Source organism: Aphelocoma coerulescens, chromosome 3 (genome assembly GCF_041296385.1).
Source record: "Aphelocoma coerulescens isolate FSJ_1873_10779 chromosome 3, UR_Acoe_1.0, whole genome shotgun sequence".
Classification (NCBI taxonomy): Eukaryota; Metazoa; Chordata; class Aves; order Passeriformes; family Corvidae; genus Aphelocoma; species Aphelocoma coerulescens.
The window spans coordinates 71367707-71393718 of record NC_091016.1 but is presented as its reverse complement, the minus strand read 5'-3'; the positions used below and the strand labels follow the sequence as shown (position 1 = coordinate 71393718).

General features: G+C 42.4%; 1 protein-coding gene across 1 annotated transcript in view; it reads left to right on the top strand.

Moving 5' to 3' along the window:
• The first annotated feature begins 397 nt into the window (after positions 1-397).
• RSPO3 (R-spondin 3) overlaps positions 398-26012 on the top strand; it is a 61635-nt gene continuing 36020 nt past the window's right edge. Inside the window, exons 1-2 of the mRNA XM_069008574.1 lie at positions 398-588; positions 818-963. Coding sequence (XP_068864675.1) covers positions 512-588; positions 818-963 — 223 coding nt within the window. The 5' untranslated portion in view covers positions 398-511. The remainder of the gene's footprint in view (positions 589-817; positions 964-26012) is intronic.

Genomic DNA, 26012 nt, shown 5'->3' with positions numbered 1-26012 from the left:
GGAGGGGAAGCGAGCGGAGACCTTCGGGGGCGGGGGGGGAGGGGGGGGCTGCCAGCGAGGCTGCAGAGCCCCGCCGCCCGCGGGCCCCGCTGCCGGAGGATGCTCGGGCGCCGACGCCCCGAGGGGGCTCGGCCGGGCGCGGGGAGCCTCCCCCCGCCGTGCCGGGGCGCTGGGGCTCGCCTCCTCCCGGCCCGCCCCGCCCCGGGGCCTCTCCCCCGGGGCACCGCTCAGGAGCAGCTCCCGCATGAAGCCCGGGGGCTCCTGGTCGGCGGGCGGGAGAGCCGGGGGGGCCCGGCCCACCTGCGCCCGGCGGCTGGCGGTGCCCGCGGCGCAGAGCGCGGCTGCTCCGGAGCGGCGGCGGCGGGGCTGGGTCCTCCCTCTGCCCCCCCGCCGCTCCCGCCCTCGCACACTCCTCTCCCACCGCCATCCATCCATCCGTCCTGTCGGCACCTCGCCCGCCCGGCGCACACACGGGCGCGCACAGCCGCACGCACCCCGGCACCCTCACAACATGCTGCCGGCCACCGGCCCGGCATGGACCCCGGCGGCGGCTGCTCGGCTCCTCTCCGCTGCTGACTCCCCTCTGAGGTTTGCGGCAGGTAGCGGGGCAGACTGCTGGAAAGTGCAATAGGAAAAGCGAAGGGGAAGGGAGCAAAAAAAAAAAAAAAAAAAAAAAAAGGAAGGAAAAAAAAAAGGAAAAAAAAGGCAAAAGCCATCAAGCCGGCCAAGCCCAGCTTTGGATCTCAGTGCAGGTATTTCTGCTGCTGTGTTCATCCCTTGCCGCCTACCACCCCGGTTTATTATTTCTTTTTTTAAGGAAAGAAAAAAAGGACGAAAAGGAGAAGTCGAACTCTCAAAGGGTTACTATGCAATTGCGACTGATTTCTTGGTTTTTTATCACTTTGAACTTTATGGAATACATTGGCAGCCAGCACGCCTCCAGGGTACGGCGACAGGGAAGAAGTAAGTGCGAAGAGATTTATACTTTGATAACTTCTGCTTCCTCTCGTTGTGCTGTTCACCTGTCCGGGGGGTTCCGTGTCCCCGGTGCCCAGGCGAGTGCGCTGGGAACTAAATCCCGCGTCAGCGGCGCGGCTGAGCAGATTTGCAGGCAGTTTCATTCAGTTGGAGGGATGAAGGCGATTTTTGACCTCTCTCTGCTCTTCTTTCTCACCTCACCGGGATGAGCAGAGCGGGCTCTGAGAAGACCTGCGTCTGGTGCTTTACATTTTAATGTCTGGTAAAAGGGAACGTCCTTTCTTAAGTCTTTCCTCTTTCTGAAGGGAAAGGGAGAAGACACACCAGGTAACTTTTTGCGGATATGCCCTAAATGCTTTTCTTCATCCCGGTCAAGGAGCCCCCTTCCCAAGAACGGGCAGTACAGATTATAGGTTAAGCCTGGCGCCCGGCGATGCGGAGGGAGGCTGGGGTGTCGCGGCTCTGTCCGGCCCGTTGGCTTTTAGCCTCCGCTCGCCACTAGTCACCCATCACCACTGTCCTGGGACTGTGGCTCCTGAATTTTTAAATTTTTCAAATTTTAATCCCATGGGATGAGGCGAGTTCTTCCCTTCTGATTTAACCGGCCCCTGTCCATCTCCGCCTAGGTTCGGGGCAGAGGCAGGAGGCAGGCGGGGGCCTGGGTGCGAGGGGCAGTACCCAGGGTGCTGGCAGAAGCTCCCTGGGAGCTGTCGCCCAGAGGAAGAGAGAGCCCCCCGTCATGGGGAAGGAAAGAACAGGGAAGCAGCAGCGAGTCGCCCCCTTGGAAAGTCGCTGTCCAGGTCGTGGGGCGCTGCCACGAGCAGGCGGGCTCTGCCTCCGGCGTCGGGGTGCGGCGTGGGCTCGAAACCGCGGTGACACCCCCGGCAGTGCCGCCGGTCGGAGCTCTGCCGTGACCCTGCCGCAGGGAGCCGTGGATGAGGCGGGATGAGGCAGCAGGGGCCGCCGGGACGTGCCCCCGACCCGGCCTCGCCACCCCGCCTGCATCGGACCCGCCGCTGTTTCTGGGGAGGAGGCATTTTCTGCGCACCTACCGCGGAGGGGCTGCTCGTGCCTGTCCGCTCTCCCTGACAGCTGCAGACACCGAGGAAATGTCATAAAACACAGCAGCCTGCATTTAATCAGCAAGAAGTAACTGAGTTACTTCCTCAGGGAGGGGAGGTGGTATTATTTTAATTTTCTCCTGCTCAGCCTTCGCTCTCTTGCCCTGCTTGGCACTGCTGGCCCTTGAAAGCCTCCTTTGTATGGTTTGCCTCCTGCAAACAAGGTTTGATTCACCTAAAGTGCCCCTAAAGCGGAGCTGAGGACGAGAGAGACCGGGGCTCCAGCCCTCCGATCCCCACGGCCTCGCAGCGAGGGAGCAGTAAGGGCTAAGTAAAACATGTCAGGGCATCCGATTTATTATCCTTGGCAAGGGAGGGCTCCGCAGCCTCCATCACTTCCCACCCGCTCCTTTAACCCCTGGCAACCGCGGACCCGCAAGCTGCGGTTGCCCCCCAACCCCCAGCCCTAGGGGTACCCCGACGGGCGCGGCAGAGGTTCAGCCCCGGGCTGGGGGCACGGCAGGGCTCGGGAGGCAGGAACCCCCGCGGGGCGAGGGTCGCGGAGCGGGGCCCCCTCCGCCCGGACTTGCTCCGGCACCTGGAGCACGGCGCGCCGGGCCAGCGCCGGGCCGGCGGCGACCTCTGCTGTCCCGTGCCGCGGCGGGCAGCCCGCGGCTGCAGGTGCTCAGCTCGCGTCGCACGGCTCGGCTCGGCCCGGCCCGGCCCGGCCCGGGAGCTGCCCCACTTTGGGCGGGAGAAGGCAGGTCTGCCTCCTGCCCCCGGCCGCTCAGTGCTGGAAGCGTCGGGGCAGACGCGGTGTACTCTCCAGGCGAAGGCCGTCCCACCTCGATCGTCCTCAGACAACCGGCAGAACAGGGTAACTTTCGGGAAATAGAGGCGGAAGTGTTGGCCGCGAATATTTTTGGTACACCGTGGAGAAGGTATCGAGCACTAGCTCAAAGTTTTGTGGTTAAAATGCAAGAGTTAAGATCAATTCACAGCAGAACAAGTGGCTGGAAAATCACAGCTAGAGAGTCAGAATGGAAATCTGGCTTGTTATTTTGGCAGTAAAGTCAAAAAGCCTTTCAGAACACCTCACCTGGACGTGCTATACATCGTCTAATGGCCGAGGTCTTCAAATCCAGCTGGTTGTAAAACATGATTTGGCATAAACAGTGGTTACTTGGCTTGAAGCAAAAAAATTAGAGAGTGTTTATGAAAGTTATTGTAAAAGTGGTTACAGTCACTTGCACTAATCACTTTGGCTTTAAAAACCTATGAATCGCTGTTAGTAAAGAGTGCATCGTGAAATAAATTACAGTGTGCAGATAAAGAAGACACCTGTCAAATTCATCTACTATGTGCAAGACTTTCCCTGGATTTCTGTTTCTTTTGCTCAGATAGTCTCCTTTAACCATAAATCACAGGCACATTTCTAGGGAAGTGTTTTTAAATTTCTCTTTAACCTGCTTATTTTTAAATATAGTACAAATAACTTCCCATCAAGAAGTCAGTGAGTCCATGTTACTTCATTTTGTTTACTATCAGAGTCCTCCATTCCAGGTATTATATTGTAGACTTATATATTTAAACATAAAGAGACTATATAATCTGAATTGACTAATTCAGAATATGCCATGCCAGACTCTCAGCTGGTATAAATTGAAGTCTGTTTGTTAAATTACCCCATCAGAAGGATCTGGTCCTGAAGAATTACTTGTTTTGTACCTATTGCCAAAGTAATCCTTTCTATGAGGAACGTCTAGTTTGCAATCCTTTTGCTCTCCAAACTCCTACTGAAGTTTTAGTTGGAGAACCCTAAATTTCTGTCCCATGATCAGTAGTAAAGATATAGTTGGCCGTGGAGAGATAAAACTCCTCTGAAGTCAACAACAAAGTGCAGACTGATGTTCGGGTCCAGAATTAGACACAGAATACAATCAATAAAAGTTTGAAAGCAAACATACTGTTAGCAGAGACATCTGGGATTTTATTCTGATAAAAGCAATTAAGATTAACGAAGTTGCTTGTTTGAGTCTTACAAGACAGAGTAATATGCAGCTGAGTATAGACTAGCATACCAATAAGTAAGAATTTCTATGTATTGGCCAGTGATTGCAGTTTGCTTAGAAAAAAAGAGGATTAAGTCAATAGTTCCAAAATATTTTGGCTCTGCAGGCCACTACCAACCCCCAAAACTTAGTACTGACAGTTATGTACATCTCTTACTGACCTAATGGACAGAAATGAAATATTATTTGCTGCGAGTCTGTAGCTGCCTGGCAGACCATTTGCCACGACCCTGTGGACTAGCAGTAAGCCATGGACTAAATTTGGAAATCTAGAATAAGCAAGGTGATAGAAAATTCTGTATTTCTACTTCACTCCTACATTTGTGAGGAAAATAACCTGTATGACTTTGTGGAAGTGCAGTTTGGATGTAGAGCTCCCATGATTATTGGTAGCCCATACAATTTTCTCCTGCCTTTCACTATAACAGCCTGTTCAGGATACCCGGCCTTCCTTCCTTCCTTCCTTCCTTCCTTCCTTCCTTCCTTCCTTCCTTCCTTCCTTCCTTCCTTCCTTCCTTCCTTCCTTCCTTCCTTCCTTCCTTCCTTCCTTCCTTCCTTCCTTCCTCCCTTCCTTCCTCCCTTCCTGCCTGCCTTCCTGCCTGCCTTCCTGCCTGCCTTCCTGCCTTCCTGCCTTCCTGCCTTCCTTCCTCCCTTCCTTCCTCCCTTCCTCCCTTCCTCCCTTCCTCCCTTCCTCCCTTCCTGTCTGCCTTCCTGTCTGCCTTCCATTGCTCTTCTGTCCAGTCCTCTGCTGATGTGGGACTGCAGGTCTTCCAGCATGTGCTTCTGGTCACAATTAGTAGTGGAGGGCTCCAGTCTGCAAACACTCTGCATCTCTGGCCTGGTTTGCATTCAGCTACTTACAAACTCAAAATTAGGGAGGTGTGTAACAGCCCATTTGTAAACATAGCTATATAAGTTAAAACAAATCAGGAAAATACTGACAAAACACCAACTGGTGAAATTATATCTTCAGTCTTTTTATACTCTTATGCAGGGTGTAATTCACATGGAGGTAGAATGTCAGCAAGAAAAGAGGAATTACATTATTAGTTAAAATAACACTTCATTTTAGAAGCAATACTTTTAATAGTTTACCACCTATATATATTATTGATATCTACATGTATGTTAGGGTTGGCACATCACAGATGGCAGTACGACAGAGTTGGTATGTAATATAGATGTTGTTACCAATTTCTAAAAATATAAATAATTTTGTATCTCAGTGCAACAGTTTAAAGCAGAAGTTAGCCAAACAAGCAGCCATCAAGCAGCCTCCCCTTGGGCAGGACTGAATTACTCTTAGTTCTCTTTCAAAGTGTTTGTATGCTGCTGATAATTTTTTTCTGTGATGTCTTCATATTAGCATTGTGTGGGTAAATATTTAGCTGGTGACCAGAGGGTCTTTTTTTTGCAATGAAACTATATCTCTCATTTTTTGGATGAGAATCTGTTCATTTAAAAATAGACAGTAAAATTCCTATTGTAGTCCTCAGAAGCAGAAGCTGTTCCATCGTGTTGTCGTACGCTGTGAACATATCTCATTGTAGTGATATCTAAAAAATTAAATATCAGAAAATCGTTACCCATTGCTGAAAGATTTAGAAGCTTGATAGGGATAGACTGCTCGTGTTGTTATTTTTTTTAATAACTCTATGTGTATGTAAATCTGTGCCTTATCATACCAGCATATATGGAATGATGTGTTGTTATCCCAGGAGACTAAAGGACTTTACTGACCAGTTCCCATTTCATACCTGACATCTGAAAGGGTGATAATTTCTTTTTCTATCACCTGCTGAAGACATTTCTTATACTATATAAAATTCATGTTAGACTTTAAAAACACATATTACCACAACTTCTCAAAGACATTGATGTAGGATGGTACACCTGAAAATACATTAAAAGTCCTATTTGTCTCTGCAGACAGAATAAAATACTACTATTATTAGTGAGATGGTTTTAGAGCTTGAACCTGCCTCCTTTGCTTTCAGTGGAGAAAGTCCTATGGACTTTGCTGGAGCTGGAGTGAGCTTTTTTCTGTAGGACCTCAGGATACATTTTAACTTTGGAAAAAATGCTGCATTAAAATACTTGAAAAATTGCATGATTCAAATATGTACAGCCCCTAAAGAGGATAAAACAATGCCTTGTACCTTTCAAAACTATGATATATTACCTGCTTGGGAGGCAATCTCTTTCTTAATCATATGAAAAGTACAACTACTTTGCTACTTCCACCTATTGAGCCAACTGAAGCCAAACAAGTTAACCGAGACTAATTTCTTCTTTTGAGCTTTGCCCTTAGTGTATCAAGCCTTTGCCAATCCCCATTCTGCTGTTTCTTCTTGCAATAAATTTTTCACTGGAGACAATGGAAGTTATACCTGATAAAATCTGAGCTAGAACTCAAAAATCAGACTTACTCATTGTTTCTCTTGCTTAGCATGCTCATTTTGCTTTCTGGTCTGCAAAGCAAGTGTGCTGGCTTGAGCACTGCACTTTATCGCTAACATTAACAAGCTGTCTGTCATTTCATATCCAATCATTTACAGACAGTCACTACTAGCTACACTTCTCCATTAAAACTATGAGTGTTCTTAAAAATGATTTTTCCCCTGCAGTAGATTGTCCCTTTTGCTTGAAATTAAATTAAAAGTTGTGAAAGCTTGGTGGAGGAGATATAAAAGCTAATAAAAAAATAATATTTTTGTCTCGCTTCTAATTCTGGAGTCTGAACTACTCAAAATCACTTTGCTAATTTTTTTGCCAAAATAATTCTGAACAAAGCAATCTTATCAGATGACAAAAGGCAGCTGAAACCATGTACATTTTTATATCAAAGTCTGTCTGTCTGCTATTAACACAAACAATGCTTCAGAAAAAAGTACTCAGAGAACATTTATTCATGCAAAACCTGCTATGGCTGTCAAAAAAAAAAAAAAAAAAAAAGATGAGAGCGACAACTTTTTTATAAATAATTGAATAACTGAGTTTTTGGTGACAGCAGAATGATTACAATTAGATGCTTTGTCATAATAAAATCTAACAGATTTTATTAATGAGTGCTTTAACCTTATTTTTGTTGCTAGCTCTGAGCAGTGCGATGAGCAATGCTACTTGAGAAGGAACGATTGTACAACAGTTGTACGACAGCTGACTAATAAACATTTTTGTGTTTCAATTTCTCGATTATGAGCTATCGACCTTGCATTTTAAAATGTTAGTGTTATTTACTCCTGCCATCAAACATAGCAGCCACTGAAGCAAAGGAGCCACAAAACACACCTTGCTCCAGTGCTCCTAGGCAAGAACTCATCTATGGGGACCAGAGCTGAACTCAGAGAGCCTTTGGTTGTGGCAAACCAAGCAGCACCCCAGCCTTGCACTGGTATTTTGGCTCCACACACCAGAATAATTAGGGGGAGCAACATAAAGGAATGCTTATAGTAATACTTCTAAATAAAAGTAAAACCCCAAACCACAGGTTTACACCAAGTTCTGGTAGTGCTGCTGTAAACTTTATCCTTTCAAGCTTCAATTTTACATCCTGACAGGTTTTGTGTTTAAAATTGCAAGGTCCTAGATGGGATTTCAGACTTTTGATATTTTCTGCAGGGTAAAGAGGATTTTGGGGCACTGTAAATGAAACAGGAGGTCATTGATAGATGTTGGGATAGTAACGATGTGTGATTCCTGTGGCTTCCTGTAAAGTGCAAGAGCAAACACAGGCTCACTTCCAAGAACAGGACATGAGGTGCCTAAGGTGTGTCTGGGACAGGATTTAAATATGAGTCCCTCACCTTCAATGATGCTTAATTTCCACCTCACCCTTGACACCTGGACATTTGTCAGATACTTTGTCATTTCTAACATGATGTTTCATCTTACTGGCATTGAGCATCTATCTGAGCTCAGGTCCCTCCATGCAGAGACTTGAGATTTTCTCTTAAAGAAACCCCGTGTAAAAAAAATGCAATGAATAAATTGTGACAAATAATAGGTATATAAATGCAAAGTTCCTCCACACGGAGCACACAATATTGCAGATGATTGCTTACTGACATTGGAATACAGTCACATGCGTTCCTGCACCATACCCAGCCCTCAAGCCCTTGCCTTTCCAGCGCAAACTAAAATTGGTGTGAGCAACGACCCGAGATTACATGCAAATGCAGGTGAAGAAACCTCAGTTTATTAGAGCATACCAACACAGATAGGCTAGAGTCATGCTATTTGGAAGAATTAATTTAGCTTAATTTTTCAGTTCCTGGCCAAATATTTTAGCAGCTACGTTTTTGGATACATTAAGAGGCAACAAGGCTGCCGCTCCCTTCTTGGTGTGTTTCAAAAGAAAAGACCAAGTTCTCCTTTCTTTTGTTGAAGGACATACTGGTTTGCAGTGCTGTGTAGTAGTGCCAGGGCACCTAAATGCCCTGGACATTCAGGATTTGATAGTTTCTGACCTCATCTTTTCAGACTAGGTTGAGACTCCTTTGTTCAGCGTGGGGACTGGGTTTTGTCCCTTTTGTAGGCACCCAACTCTTCTCACCTATTAAAAGGCAACTGAAATATCTTGCTGAGAGCTGCCAACTGTTCTTTGATGGAGGTGTCAATGGAGGACATCATGACACAAAGCAGGGATGTTCAGAACAGCAGAAATCCTTTACCAAGCACCAGCTCATCCACCCCACTTCTTCCCAAATAGCTCCCTGCCTACACGGCTTCCCTGGCGATAGTGTTTTCATGGGAAGTTACAGCAGAGGTAGGGCTTGAGATATTTTAACTCAGCTTCCCTACAGAGTAAGGCTCTGTTTCAAGGGGAAGGAAGACAAGGTTCTCACGTGAACCAGAATCGTAGGAGCAACCAGCTGGTGGAACAAGATTTCCATTGCGTTTTTTGAAAAACTTTTATGAACATCCACATGAACCAGAGCTACTAAAGCCTGACACTTTAATATGTTTACAAAGTTTATGTATGTTATCAGCACGTGCAATACTCCCAACAGGATTTATTACAGGTTTCTTTAGCAACAACATTTTTTATCATAACAGCTTAACTGGTCAGAGAGAGGAAAACAGCCAGTTTCTCCAGAGTGCGCCTCCCACGCACACTTGCCCAGCATTATTGCATTGCTTATTCATGAAGATTACACAAACCAGTGTAATCAGCAAGTGTTTCATAAACTTATTTCCTTTTCCTAGAATGTTCATAATTAATTTCACTTTTTTTCTATGCCGCTGAATAATGAGTTGCTGGTGTTATTTTACTTGATGTTACTGCCGAGTGAAGAACTAGCCCTCCAAAATACAAAAGTGGGAGCAAAGGCTATTGATTCAACGTGGGAGTCAGAAGATGTTAAGTGCAAATATTTCGCAAACACACGGGGATGGATGAAGATTCCAGAAAGTTTTAGTATAACACAGAACTAAAAATAATCAGCTGAGATGAGACCTCCTTGTGCTGGGCACGCTGGCCGCAGATGTCTAATAGAGAAGATCCTGAAGGCCTGGAAGGCAAATAAATGACATGATTTTGTGTTTTGCAAAAAAAAAAAAAAAAAAACAAACAAAAAACAACCCACAACAGTTTCTGTTTTGCGGTCCAAAATGAAATCACACATTTGTCTCTTGTGTTTATGTTTTATGAAGAGTTGGGCAATTGACAAGTTTCAGAGTTGAGGGAGTATTAAAAGGGAAAGTAGAATTCTGTATGAGCGTGTAGAATTTATAACTTGTGCTATGTCCTAGACAAGTATTTTTAAGACCAAGGCCCTGACTTTAGGAATGAAACTATTTAAATGTGCTTTTTAAGCTACTAATTGAGGGGAAGTTTCAGAGGTGTGAAAATCTGTCAGTAGGATTCAATTTCGAGTGAATGTCAGCAAAAGGACATCTTCATGGCTGCTTAGGTCATATATTATTCTGAAGAATAGACAAAGTAATTTTGAGCAACAGATAAACATAAAAACAAGTTCCCCTAGACAGATTATGGATAAAATTGTTGGGTTTTTTCTCCATTTGCAAAATTTGTTTCTGCTAAAAACCTACAAAATCAACATGATTTGAAAGTGCTTATTCTCTTCCATGACTGGGTACCATGTTCTTTCATCTGAGTGATTAACTAAGATACTACTCCTGCTCTAAAGCCCCAGCTTCTAAAATATGTCTTAGAACAGGCAAGCTGTCACATTACTACCTCCGAGTTAAGTATATCTGAGCAAATAATCTAACAAGCGGTGACGTATCTTATGGCTGTGTGGTCTCAATCATTCTATGAAAGGTGAAAATCATGGAGAAGGTTTCAAATAGGCTTTCATTTATAAGGTATCTACATATTGTACCTGGATACTCTGATAACCACAAGTCTTCCCAAGCTTTATGGAGATTAGAAGCACTGGGTGGGGAGTGACTATCGTGGGGGGATCTTACTACTTGTTTCCAGGATCTGGCTGGCCACAAAGGAAACTGTGAACTGTACCCTTTCAAGATGAGGACAGGGTGCTAATAACCTCTTTCTGAAATCACTTCCAGCTACTCAGTGAGCAGAGAAGTTCATTTCTCCCTCAGGATAAATCACATCTGAGTCCAGATAAAATAGATTAATCAAAAGAGCAGCCTTCTCTTGTATTTCCATTCTTCCTTGATTATGTGGGAGAGGAGGATTCTAACCATAGCTACCACTAAAAGAACACCAACCGTTATGAAAGTCAATTCATATTCCTTTCTGAAACCTTGCATAATTTCTTGAAAAGTAAGTTATTCATCTGTGGAACTTGCTGTTTGAGCCTTCTAGTCTGGTTCCATGACTGGCTGTGGTTACTTCTGGGAAAAGGAAAAAGGGCCTGTGTTTTTCATCTGGAAGTATGCAGAGACCTTGGACACATCTTGTTCAAAAGAGATCAGTCACAGAAATTGCAGTACTGCATATAAGAGAATTTATTCAGAAGTAGAATCTTCCATCTCATATTCCTTGACTCCTACATAAACTTTCTCTGGCTTATATAGTTAATTCCTTGGAACCTCCTGACCCTACAGCTGTTGTCCTAGAATTGGAAAAACTCATACTCATACATTGTGATTTCTTCCTTCTCCCCTACACATTAATATCTATGTCTGTATATACACATTCACACACATACACAAAAGTTCACATCAACACAAGCAAGAATTAAATTATTTTCACTTTGAAATTGTCTTAAAATATAGGTGAAATGCATGCTGATAACCTCAGATAGAAGTTGAGTCCACGTGGAATCCTTTGGTTTGTTTAAAAACTCCATCTCTCCTCCCGCTGTTCTTATAATCTGTTTGGTCATGGAAAACAAAACAATTATTTTTATGCAGGTCAAACCAAATGCTGAATTAAAAAATAACAAAAAAAATTGCCTGAGAAGCCTGGTAGGGGACCCTCTTTTCTTTCTGATGAGCTCAGCGTGTTTAAAACTGTACCAGAAAGTTATATGGACCCTTCCCTTTTTGGTTCTGAAACTTTCCTTGCTTTTCAAATGACCTGTATCGCTAGGCTGGGAATTTTACTTAGCCACTTGGAAGGAAGGCATTGCTCCATAGGTTGTGCTCTGGGCAGGGAAAATTGGTGGTGCCAGTGAAAAAGAGTCCTTCCTTGCCTCTGTGACAAGGCAGCAGCACTACTGCTAATGTTCCTGGGGTTTCACCAGGCATATGGGTGCATTTCTGTAACTGCATCTCTGCATGTGCAAGGAAAGACAATATTCCTGTATTTATCAGCAAACAGAAATGTCCCAATCATAAGACACATGCCATACTAACCCGAGGTTTTCAATTAAAGTCTCTGCATTGCTTGAAATGGGAGATGGTTTAGGCAGAATAAACATGTCATAAAGGTTAAGGGACTCATTCTGCTTCTAGTTACAACTCATGTTGGGAAGCAAATATCTCACAGAGCCCTGCCAGCGTAAAATTTGTATGTGCACAGAATCCAGCCTAAATGTTTATACAGGCTACTAAAAAAAACATGATAAGTGGGAGATTTTTGTTGCAAATCACCAAGAGAGGAGCAGAAATGCAGTCTGCAATTCTCTTTGTGAGTTGCTGGTACAGGACATGAAGGTATTCCACAGTCTTGTCAGAGAACAGCTGCAATTTGCCACTTAAAATTGTAGGAGGGATACTTTTACGGCTTTCCCCATGCTGTACTTATTCACCCTGCCCAGCACTGTGTATTCCTGAGTATTTTCTTTCCCTGCCTTCCCTCTCTTCCTACAGATATTGAACTTGAGCACTAATTCTCAAAGTAGTGCCTGAAGTAATTCACAGAGTGAGAACATGCACCAGACCAGACTAGCTAAATAAGTGAGCAGAGGAATAGACCCAAAATGTTACATTTTCTGAAGTGGCAAGTGGTAGAAGAAGTAATAAGTCTAGATCAGCTCCATTAGCCTGCCAGATTTAATACAGGCATCATCCATGTCCTCCTCACAATCTGTGCAACACCTACTGACCAACCCAAGCCTACTGGAAGTAAGAACTAGCAGGTGAATGCACTGAACCAGAACAGACATGCCAGAATTCACATGCGATCATGTACCAAACATAAAGGGTGTATAATAATGTGCCTCTTGTCAAATCAATTTTTTTAATATTTATTTTCTCATAGTCTTAGCAATTTCTGCTCTTCCTTAGTGTAACCCCAAAGAAACATGTCTTTAGTGTTCCCTCACCCTCACTCCCCTGTTTGTACCTACAAGCAAGTTTCTTCCTCGGCATACTTTTCCCTTTCAATGCCAAGCCACAGATTATTGCAACTTATTGTTCTGAGACCAGGGTTTTGGGGAGAAATGGCGGAAAGAGAAGGAACGCCCTTGAGCTGTGGTGTGATGACTTGATGATAGCAGTGGGTTTCTTGGTGAGAGAAAAGAAGCAGTGAACAACTTCTTTGATTTACAAAGACAAATTGTAAAAACAAGCCATGAATCTCTGCATATACAGAAAGATGTGAACCCTTGGAGCCTATGTCAGACGTAAGGAAGGATGGGAAGGTTTGCATAGAATAAGAGAATTTAGCCCTGAGGTCTATCAAATACAAGAATGTCAAGTGTGGAGTTTGTAAAGTGGTGAACTATTCTGAAGGTGTCAGCTGGCAGGAAACAAGTCTACGACTGTTTGACCAAGCACAGATACCAAATTATTCACCCAGTTTGTCTACTGCTCTCCCTTTCAGGGACCAGCAGAAAAAATGTACTGTTTGTAAAAATACTGTGAGGGGAGGAAAGCCCCCTCCATAATGTTGTGCTTTTCCCCACCACTTTATCAGGGATTGTCAAGATGTGTAGCAGGGCAACTGGCATCAACTGAGTACAGCTTACAAAATCATCTTCCTTAGCTGCATTGCTGCAGACAGGATGGGCAGCAGAGTTCCTCAGCTGAACTGCAATGTGCAGCTTTGCTCACTACACTCTATAAGCAATTCCCAGCTTTTGTAATGTCTAATGGTCCTAACTTTCCCTATGCCAAGCCCTTTCTCCAACACATTTAATTCCTCAATAAAGTTCTGCACATCTCTATTCTCTCTTGTGACAGGAGTTGAATAATGTCCACAAATGGAAATATCTACTCCTCCTCTTGGCTTGCTGTGGAGCCATAACCCCCCTCCCCCAATATATTCAGTCTAAGTGGATTTACAGAGTTAGTCTGACAATTTCTGAAATAAAAATCCTCTGGTTCACAGCAGAGTGCAAGCACTGCTGTCTCTACAGGCTGGCCAGTGCTTCTTGCTTTTCTTTAAGATGGACTCCCTCTGATGACGCGGGGTCAGAGGAGGTACCACACCCCATCCAGCTGTCGGCCTCGTGTTGAGACAGCTCTCACAACTGCCAGTTCTTCTTGAAGGTTTTACAATGAAAAAGTTTCAAACAAACATCAGATGAAAGCAATTTTGAGTCTAAACCAAGCATGGCCAGGTTTGCATTGGTGATTTATTGGTGAAAGTCATCAGCTCCTATTACCTTTTTCTTGAGCCATGCTGTTCTCTGGCTTCCAGACATTTCTAGGACCTGATTCTTTTCCTATTGAAGTTAATGGGAGGTTTTGCCACTGATTTCAATAGGAGGCCTCTAACTTTCCAACCTTCTGCCTATAGAGGCTTGAAGTGCTTCCAGGTTTCCATCATAGTCTGTGGTTCCCCTCTTTAAGTCAATTGGACATTAACAGATTGCCTGGGTCCACACCTTTGGATAGAGAAAAGCTCCAGATCTGATTCAGCGCTCACTCACACACCAGCTTTATACCCCGGCGGAGTTCCTCCTGATTTATATTGGCAGGAGAGTGATGTCCAATGTTACTTATGCCTGGGTCATTGCCAGAAGAACACAGAGAGAATTCAAGTCACTTGTTATCCCCTTCCCCGCACCTCTCAATCACAGCATAAATGTATGTACATATACGTGGATATATTAGAATCATCTGGACTCTTTTAAGTTATTTGCCATTGAAACTGACTTCAAATTCAAGTTTTAAAGTTGAAATAACAAAGAAGGAAAAAAGAGTCAGAAGGGAGCCAGCTGCAAGGGTACTCACAATTTTCATCAGTCTATGGGACACTCCTAATAACATATTTTACTACTTTGTAGTGAACTTTCTTTGCTTCTGCCATAAATATATTCCCTATGCTGTAAATGAATAGCTTGCAAGCTCAGTAAAGTTAATATAGAAGAATAAATCTTAACTACCTAATGTCAGGTCAGAAATATAAATCTTATCTAATATGCCAGGTCAGAAGGAAAGAATACTTTTCGCTGAAAATAGCAAATACTTTCCAGTGCAGAGTAGGAACTTATTTTTCTCTTTAAAAAAATGTGCTGCCCCTAATAAGATGGGTTGAACAGTCTCTTTTTAGAATCTCCAAAAGAAAAATAAACACATAGAGCAGAGTTAATTTATAAAATGCTCCAAAGTTTATCTTGGCAGAACAGTTGTAGGCAGTGAGAGTTCTCTCCCTCTCACACATGCATTCACACACACACACAGAGACACATACACACACATCTCAAAATTAGGACAGGCCCTTACAATAGCAAGTCCTACAGAAAACTTACATATCTGGGTAAATTTATAGATTCTTATTCATGCAAGGCTCTCATTTTCAAGTCAATAGAAAATTTTCCAAAGAAAGACAACAATCCATGGTGCCTTTTTGTGTAAGTATAGACCTGCTGTGTCACAGTGGGGTATAGCGAGGCACACAAGTGCCTCATGTCTCAGGTCCCCCTCCCGTGTACCAGCACTTCTGCCAGCTGTAAAGCAGCAATGCAGCCACCGTCCCCTCCTCCTGCCTGCCTGAGATCCCACTTGCTGGACACAGCTGAACAGCCTGGTCGGTGATCTGCTAGCCAGCTGCTGCTGGCACGTAGGTCCCTCACAGTAGCCGCAGGCTCCTACTGCTGCCCATCCTCTTGTTCTTCTTCCACACCTTCTTCTCACACCCCATTCTCATCAGAGCCAAGGTATCTTCAGAGGCTGAGGAGATGAAGCCCACCAAGGACTTTCTTTCAGCCTCACAGGATTGGCTTTACTTATTTTAAAGTCCATATCAGCCTGCGCCAGGGAGCCAGAACAACAGGGAAATACTGCAGGTTCCAGATCTACCAGCCAAGAGATTGTCCAAGAGCACAGTGGGTGCTATGCTGGCATCCCCAAACAGTTTGGAGCTCCTCCACCTCTTGTAGCAGCCGCAGGCCTTTCATACAGTTTATTTACTTCAGTGTCTGCAAAGCAAACAGTCAGTCATTTCCCTCAAGATAAACAAGAATAGAGACAGTTTTACTTGACCAAAGCACAACTGGATTGTGGAGTGTGCACAATCATCTGGACCATTCCTGCTCTGTGCCACCAAGTTACATAATGCAGAACCTGTCTCACAAAAACCCCACAGAAGAATGCAACAAGTAGGTTTTTCTCTCTTCCCTCTTCCCGCTTCTCTCTCTTCTCTCTTCTCTCTTCTCTCTTCTCTCTTCTCTCTTCTCTCTTCTCTCTTCTCTCTTCTCTCTTCTCTCTTCTCTCTTCTCTCTTCTCTCTCTTCTCTCTTTTTTCTCTCCTTTTTGGCTGCTGGAAAGTTGCCAGTAATGTCCAGCATTTGTTCTGACAACTGTTCTACTGTAAATATTTAGAAGAAACCATTAGAGATTAAACAAAGTGTAAGTAACTGCTCCTAAGTGATAACTCTTATTAATGTTTGCAGCTATAGATGCTTTACAAATGCATATGGAAGTCCTACCTCTAGGCTGCTTGTAAGAAAGGGCAAGACAGAAGGCGGCAACCAGAACACAGTGTAATTTGAGCATCAGTGTGTTATCATTACAAATATCAGCACAGAGACAGCATTCTGTAGTGTGTGTACCATGCTTGCAAATCTTCCAGACAGCAACGGGTAGAGTGTGTTACCCTGACCAATGTATTTTAAATGATCCGTATAAAGCCACAAAAGTACTCGGAGTCCCTGTTAAGACATCTTTGCTTTTCTCTGGTCTGCCCCAAAAATATAACCTCCCCCTCCCAAAAAAAAAAAACCAAACCCAAACCACCAAGTCCCCTTCCACCTCAAGATGTATTAAGAATTGTCATGTGTTACAGGGGCAAAGACAAGCACTGGTCAGGTGGATTTTTTAGCTCTTATTGTCTTCCAAAATTTTACTTTTCATACAGAATCTTAAATGTTTCCTGTGCAGTAGGATATTAGTAGCAGGGAAGGGATGAACACTACTGTTCTGGAGGTCATTATGAAATACTTAAGAAGTAATTCTAGCAGAAGGCTCTGTCCAGTGGACATAATTTTGAGAATAAAAAATGCTGCATTTACAACAAACTGAGATAAACAAAGATGTATAAACACATCTACATGTAAGCCAATTTCTTTGCTTAAAAAACAGATGATGTTCTAGGAACACAGTGACCAGCAGATATATGTCTATGCATGTGCATACCATAGCAGACTTTTCTATCATAACAGAGGTTGGTGATACGGATTTTAAAAATTTTAATTACTTTATTTATTGTCAGTAAGTAGAGTGTGCTGGTTCTAATGCAGAAGGGGTAAAAATTGGATCACAACGTTTGACTCCAGTGTCCACCTTGAACAGGTTAGGTCCTGCAAGAAGAAGGCCCGGAGCTTATCCAGACCACTTATGATGCTTTCCCAGGGTGGTAGTGTCTGGTACTCACAAATAATGCATGTAAGGCAGACCTCTTAGCATCACATCTAATTTTTAAAGCTAGCAGTCTCCTTCTCACTTCTTGTCCCCTTACCTTAAATAAAATGTCTGGATAGTGCCCAGTTATTCTAGACATCAGTCTGTGCTCATCCTTTCCAGTCAGTTTCGTAGTCATATCCAACCTTTCAAAATTAGTCACCATTTTCCATACATGAGTTTAGATCTTTACTGGAGAAATAGCTAAAAGCAACCTGGACAGCTGGGAGGGTTGGATATGAGCTACTGAGCAGGAATGTGCTGACTTGGTGCATATTCCCACCTCTGACCATGGTGACTTACAGAGTTGGTGGCTTCCGTGTCCTAGCAGGGAAGAAGGTAGGAGGTAAGGCAATTTATCTTCTACTGTACCTCTGTGTGTGCATATATAGGAGCTTCAGAAGGCCAAGCAGAAGAGATACTCATGCTCTAGAAAAGCTGTAGTGGGGCACACTCAGTGGTCTCTTCAAGAAAGAGAAACATTAGTAAGCTAGTGGGCTTGGATAGCTGAGACCAACTGAAGTTGCTTGGCACAAAACTCCCCTAAATGATTATTCACCTTAAAATAATAACAGCAAGATACAGACGCAAGAATGCACCAGACTTTTCAAAACCTGTACAAATATCAGATCATTTTTCATATTAATCCTCTTTTTACAAGAGGACATTTTCCTAAGTTTTCAAAAATTGTAGATGAGGCAGATAAGTTATCTTCTAAGACTAGCCAACAACAGTGATCTCATTTTAAGAGACACAGACCACTTGAAAATCTTGCTAAAGTCTGGGTGATCAGACCTCTTTATCTCAGTGAATCTCAAGGATCTTTCACTGGATAATTTGGCAGAGATCTGTTGATATTTAGAGGACAGTGACATTTGGCTCAAATAAATAAATAATTTGACCGCATCCCTTGACTGCAGATACTGAAAGTATGAACATCAACAACTGAGCTAGCCACTGGACATAAAATGGCAGCGCCTGGGCTACCTCATCCCAAGGCAGAGGTCTAAAATAGTTCAGATGGACTGAGCCCTACAAGTGTTTATTTGCCTCCAATGATTACAAAGTCTGCTGTCCCCAAGCCCAGAGGATCTTCCCCTCTTCATCCACAGAAGAATTAAACTTCTCAAGACTCTTTAGGAGCCTGGACAACTGGCTCAGCCATGGATGTCCGAATCTACCGTACCTACAAGGGAAAACAAATCCCAGCATGGGTCCTTAATTGCAGGCACCTTAATTTTTAAAACTGAACAGGAAACTTTCAGAGGTCTTAAATTGCAGATAAAAGGCAACCAAACCTCCAGAGCTCTTAACTCCTACTCTGGAGCCGTGCTTGAATGTTCAAGGACAGCAGACATTTTAACTATGCATCATTTTAGGGGGATTGCTGGGGTATCATTATGCTTCAAGTTTGTCATGATGTGGGCCATTCTCACCTATTTTCAACCCAATGGCCAAAACAAAAACAATTGTTTCTCAAAATTTGCTGTTCATTGTTAAGTTACAGCTTAAGCACATGCAATTTGAGTATGAAACTGCTGACTGAAAATAGAAATATGTTACAGCCACATAGCCCAAATGTGAATGCACACACTGGGGACAGTGGCAGTGGGGATCCCTTTCAGTGAGGACAGGTTGCACCTTTAGAGCAGGAGTCACACTGTAATGGGGATGAAAGAAAAGTATAAAAAGGGAGGCTATAATTATAAAGGTAATTTTTCTTCTTTTTTTTCCAGCCATACTGGCTGAGGGAATATGCTGTTTAGGGTAATGGTGTCCCTAAGTTCTATATAGGACAGCACCATTAACACTCCTGCAGATGCTAATTTGAAGAAAGAAAGTGGAATATATGCCATAGTTCATAAAAGACAGTACCAGTGAACAACTTGGCTGGTTTTTCCTTCAGCTTTTTGAAAGAGGAGGAGTACTGCATTATTTCACTCCTTTTTTTATATAAAACAACATTCCATCTTCACATCCTCTTTAAAATACTAACTTACTAGCGCTTTTTAAAAATTTTCTTTGATATAAAGAAAAAAAAATGGGCAAGAGATGATACAGTTGAAGAAATTTAGATACATGTTTAGGCTTTAAAGAAATGAAAAGGTATTGTTTATTTTCTTTCATTTTGTCAGTAATTTCATATGTATGTTAAACTGGATTAGACAAGTGGCTAAGACACAACAAGAGAAAATTATGTGACATTAAAAGGAGACTTTCTTGATATTCTCCCACTCTCCATTGTGTACAAATATATAATGGTAAAATCAACAAGTCTGCTACCACCTGTTTGCTTACACTGATGCCTCATTCAGCAGATATGCTACATTGAAGCCTTACTAGACATAAAAATCCAATTTTCTTCACAAGGCAACAATGTGGAGTTTCCTATAAGGAAATAAATGTTTATTTTATTTCTGAAATCTCCTGTGAAACAAGTAGTTCTCAAATCACAAAGAAAATATTGGATCATCACCTAATATTAGAAATGCAGCACTTTTATTTGCTTTTATCCACAATTATTTAATTCTCTCTCTTTTTTTTTAATATCATTAGAATTAGATTGATAAGCATAACACAACCCACTGGGAGTAAGAAAACAGTGTCATTGCTGCTACTATCTTAAGGCAAAATGCTAACAAAAGACTGGCTTGCCAGCATGTGCCCCTAGAAGGGGTACAACAGCAAGGGATGTCTGAAAATGCCCAGCATAAACTGTTGGATCCACTCAATGGTTCCTTTCCCAGGCACAACAATTTATGGTTAAGCAACAGCATGCTTTTAAAAAGATATCTCACCTCTGATTTGAAACAAACACGTGACTGAGATTATACTGCCTCCCTGAGACTGCTGCAATGATTTTATCTACCAAGGCTTTCTGAATTTTGTCTTAATTAATGCAGTTCAATCTCACTGATACCTATTTCCAACTATTGATCCATTCTATCTTTACTACCAGTAGCAGATATCTTTACAGCATAGATATTTCAGGGGCAATGCTTTGTTACCTACTGCCTTTTATTCTTTTTCCTGCCTAGAGAAAGAGCTGCTGTTGTGAAGTGTGCCTCAAAGAAGGCTGGTTTTGGAGAAAGCAGTCCCCTAAGCTAGTTGCAGATTTTACTATGCTTTTTTATCTCTAAGAACAGGCATGACTGAGGCCTCAGCATAGCTGAGCTCAGCCCTGCTCTATGCTGGTGAAAGGCTTTTGCTGATAAATGTTCATCTACCTGTTCTTTGCTTAGAAAATTGTTACAGGAGAATTGGGGCAGGGTCTAACACAGTGCTGTCCCCATGTAGTGACCAAGAAACTGTGTTCCTGCTGGAAGTGAAGAGATGAGGACATCCTAATTTCCCTCATTGCTGTGCCCTGCCTGCCACCAGCAGCTCTCAAGCACTATGAAGCAACAAGACTCTTCAGAGCTTAAAGATCTTAATCCCTGGTACTGAACGATTGCTTTGGCATGGGCATTGGGATGGCTGTGCCTCCTCGCAGTACAAAGCAGAATAAGGCCAATAGCAACCTATCTGGATTTGCTGGCAAGAGTCACAGCTTCAACCCGAGAGGTTCCCCAAATGTCTCAGTCCAGACTGGTTATAGCAGCCATCAGACAGGCAGTGCATTTCCCATTCTTCTCCAAACCTGTGTTGTTAAAGGCAAAATGGCCCTTAAAGCCTTTACTTACATCATGGAGCTACATCTCATTTGATTTTATAAAGTGCTTTGAGGACCACAGGGTAAAAAGTCCTACAGAACTGCACATATATTTGGAGTCTTACTGCTGCTGTTGCTATGTGATTATATAATTTTCTCAGGGGTTTTAAGCATGGTTGAAATCACAATAGTTTGCAATAATTATACTTACTCTCTTTTTCCCATGTCCGTGATAAACTTTGTAAATGTTTTCCCTGATCATTTGGCCTCCTTTTTATTTAGCTTGCCTTTGAACACCTCTTTCTAATTTTCTGTGAGAACGTCCTTGTGGTACTGGCTTTTTTCCGTATGGAGTGTTACATATGATGTTGGTATAGAAAATATTACACGGCAAACAGCAGATTTAAGCTGAAAAAGGTACTTTAGAGATTAATGAACAGCTTTGAGTCTCTCCTTTTATAGGACACTGGTTTGATTCTTACTGAAATCACAGCAATCTGTTTGCCTTCCTGTGAGGATATAGTTTAGCAGCCCTTTATAAAAATATTTAGTAATCTGAGAGTTGAACACCTTTATACTAAAAAAGCACTGAAATTATCATCTTTGTTGAGTCTCTCACTGAGACACAAAGGAACAGGGCTGCTGACTCCAAGCACTGTAGGAATCTTACTCCCAAATATAGTGGCAATGATTTAAAATGCATGAACATTAATTTTAAAAAGTTAATAAAGTAGCGCTAGAAGCCTTTCATAAGTCTTTTGAATTCACACAGCTATGCTTTTCTCTGCAGTATTAGGGAAGAGAATTTTTTTCCAATCTTCTAAAAAGAAGAAGAAAAGAATAATGGTTCTGCTCTCTGGAACACCATGAAAACATAGTCATTATGTTGAAAATATTTGATATTTTATTTTCCCCAATACAAAATCATCTAAAACTACTGAGAAGGTAAAAATTAGAAATGTTTAAACTTTGAATTAGCTTATGACTGAGAAGTTCAAGTCATTATTTTCAAAGTTAGTATGTTAGGAGTTAGGCTTTTGCCTGCTTTAGGAAGATAAGTGTCTGCTCCAGGCACAAGAGCCTTCATTCAAGAAAGAGTCCTTAATTTTAATCAGGTATTTAAGTCTAATTGAAGTCAAGGGGTCTGTAACACATGTGTGTAGGTAACCATATGCTGATGTGCTTTTTCGAATGGGGAGTAATTTAATCATGGGCTTACATGGTAATTGTAAGGGGGTTTCTTTCCAATTTGGTCTGGGTAGGCAGAAAGTAGCATAAAAGGGATCAAGAAACATTGAAGCTTGTTAACTTAGTGCTCAGTGTAGAGGAGAAAAGGAGCCTTTTATTTCCCTGAAATTTCTGACCTTTTTTGTTATTTTTCTTCTCCCTGTTGCTCTTTGCTCACCAACCACAGCTCTCATTTGCTGTGGACAATTCCCAAAGGGAACATTCCTCGCTGGAGTAACTTACCCAGCTCTTTTCCTTAATTTACAGTGAGTACAGCACCCCTTGCAGAATCCATAGCAGACCCTTTGGCTGCAAGCCAGTGCTAATAGTATGTTTTCCAATAATCTAATCTCCTCAGTCACAGAGCAGAAATCAGAAAGTTAAAAGAACTGGCTTCTCAACTTGTGTCAGTCCGCCTTTGAAAACTGTGCATGGAAATGTTGTGCGAATAACTACAATAAATTGTTACCACACTTGCACCCATGACTCAATAGTTGTGCCCGTAACAATCTGATGTATATGAGAGAACCCTCTATAAAGCAAAGTTTAATGTGGTGCCAGGAACAGACTCTCTCATGAAGGCTTGCTGTGCAAAGAAGCCAGAAATTTCAGCCAAAGCTGAGGACATATAGTAAATATCCATGAATTAAACACCTCACAATCCTAAGAGATAGGTATCGTTTCTCCTTTGCAGATGAAAAAATAGAAATTTTGGCTTTGTCATCTATGAGCTTCAAAGTTTGGCTCTAGAAGTGAAGTAGCAATTCTTTGACTGGACTCCTGAATAAATAGCTGCATTTTCAGACCTCTGACCACCTGCATCTTCCACAGACATTCTGAAAATGAGGGTATATACATAGGAATGAAGCAGGAGATTAGTTGTGCCACTGGAGGTCCTAGGTTTGAAAATGTAGATTATAGTGCTTTACAATGCTAGAAAGGGACCATAACCAGCCAACTTTATCAACCTTCAAACCTAAGACCCCTAACTTTCTTCAAAGATACATAACTCAGTGGTATTGTTAGGGAAAGACAAAGTAACTAGATGCTGAAAGTTAACCTTTTATTTTCTTCCACATGGTTTCTTATGTGTGCTGGACTGTATATATTTTTCCTTTGGAGGCAGGAAATTGACACTATCACAATAATTTTTCTCAATTTCTAACATTATGCAGAGCTCTGGTGGTCTACAGATTACAAGCTGATAACTGGGTCCATTGTTCTACACCAGGAGTGGATCCCTTCATGTATGATTTTGACTGCTGCCACCAGGAGCACATTGTTGGGTACTCAGGGTAGCAGTTTGCTACCTCTGTGAGACAAATGGCCTGACTTGCTTCATGCAAGTCCAGGAGGTCAAGGAGCAAGTTAAGGAGGATGTTTTCATTCTAGGGCACAGTTCAGTCTTTCCTTTCACTTAGTCCATTTTGGCATCTGCTTGTGACATTTTTTAGCACAATTTTTCTGCAGCAGCCCGGCATTTTGAGTGGTGTTGTTGCGGTCATCTCACATCCAAGCCCTGTCTCATGGCAGCCCAACGTGGTGGCAAGCCACTAGCCACCAGCTGAGCTGCCAAATAGTCATCATATTGGATGCTTTAAAAATAACGGCTGGGATTTCATGTTTTTCTAATATCTAGGGGATGTGTGGTTTTCACTGAAGCCTAACTAATTGTTGGTATAACTTATGTTAAACAGTTCTATTTGCAGTAATGGGTTCTTTTTCTATCATTCATTCTGCATCAGCTTAACTTTAATTAAGTTACAGTGTGACAAAACAGAACTGAACAGTCCTTTCTTCCTCATTACTGGAGTTATTAGAAGTATGTTCTTCAACAGAGCATGTTGCAAAATGCTAAGGATATTTTGCAAGCTAGCTAAGGCATCCAACACCTGAAAAAGCATCTCTCTTAGGCCACAAAACAGCAAATGGATCATTTTCTTGTTCAAGAGCTTGGATAGGAAGAGATATCTTGCAAATTTGTACTTGCATGTGCAGAGCAAGGTTAAACACGCACCTTCAGGATGCTGCTCTGATCCAGCCTAAATTATGTGACACCTACCATTGTTACCAGTTAAATACTTCAACAAAAGCATATTTTTATGACCACTTCTTCAATTGTGTATAAAAAGTGTCAGATGTCCCTTTGGATGTGCATCAGCGATATTAAATAACGTATTAGACAAATAAAAAAGTCATCCTTAAAATTTATAGTTCATAGTTTGCCCATTAATCTTTCCAAATGTGGGGGGGGGTTCAGTTTAGGCTAAAGACAAGTTTTAAAGACAAATTAGACTCTTTTTTTCATATTTTTTGCTGTTGTACAGAAACATTAAAATGGCTTCAAAACGATTGTAGATCTTACTATAAAAGGTTTAGTAAGACTAATAACACTAACCCAAAGTTTCCTAGATATTTAATTATTGATTGTATATATAATTATTGGGCTACAGGGTTTTGTTTTTCTTTACCTAATATTGTCAATAGGTGGCCTCAGTTTATTTTTTTTATTGTAGAATTTCTTTTTTCTTTTAAATCGAAATTCTGTATCCTATGATTCCTTATCACTTTTCCAATGTTGCTATTGCTATTTTAAGTTAAAGCCTCAGACAATCATTAATGGAATAAAATTCCATTAGAAGATGTCACTCTTTAAAAATAGAAATATTTTGTCAAATATTTTGTCAAAATTTTGTCAAAATTTATTTTCAAACAACAGAAAGCATGTATTCCAAACAAAGTGAATCAGATTATCTTTTTATTCTTGTGGCATGTTTTTTTGCATTGTATGGGAATTTTCAATGAATCTCACTTTCAAAAATCCATGTACAATCACATTCCTCTCATCCACTGTAGATGTGATCCTTATGGGCAGACACTGAAGCAGAGCAAAAGATTCATGAAGACTTTTAATCAATTAAACTGATTTCCTGGTTTCTGCACATCCTCTCCAGGGCATCCTCAAGAGGCTGGAGCAGCCTGGAGTCTTTTAGCCTTAGATTGCACGGGAGGTGGTGGCCATGGGGCTCCCCTTACCAGGAAGAATGTGGATGAAGGTGTGTACGAGGGACCTGTCTCCATCCTGCATTGAGCCAGCAGCTGCAGGGGGTGTTTTCTACTCTGGAGGTGGCAGCAAAGGGACAACAGGGCACTTGGTCTATGCAGCCACTGGCTGCTACATTTACCTACAGCCCTGTGCAGTCTGCAGCTTCTCTTTTCAAATACAGCCTGTGCATAAGCTTTCAATTAATTTAACTATCTGGAAAGTTTGATGTGTCGGCATTATACTGTTGATTGGATTTGGGATAACAAACATACTATTACAGATGTTACATTAATTAAAAAAACAAACCAAAAAGCAAACAGAAGTTTTAATTCATTTTCTCTTCCAATCAATTTAGCTGATTGGTGTGCAAATCCTCAGGGAAGTGGTGGTGTACCACCACAAAGAAAATGCACTGTTTCTCTGCCTCAGCACAAAATGGATGATAGCCTTGATTTCGTCACCAGCACCCCAATAATTCACTCAAATACTTTGTAGCACAGCTGTAGCTCAACAGTGAACTGCCTGCTGTGTGTCACTGCAGTGATGTCAGATGTATGACGGTTTTGGGGAAGTGAATGATGCTCCGTGTGAGCGCTAAATTTCTTTCATGTGGGTCAGCTTGTGAGGCAGTGAAGCTGGTTGGGAGGGAAAGGCTCAGACTTCAAAGGGAGGGCAGCACGCAGAAGGGGTGATGAAGCAAGCCCTAACTACGTGCCATTCATAGTTACTTCACTAGAAAATCCAGGCACA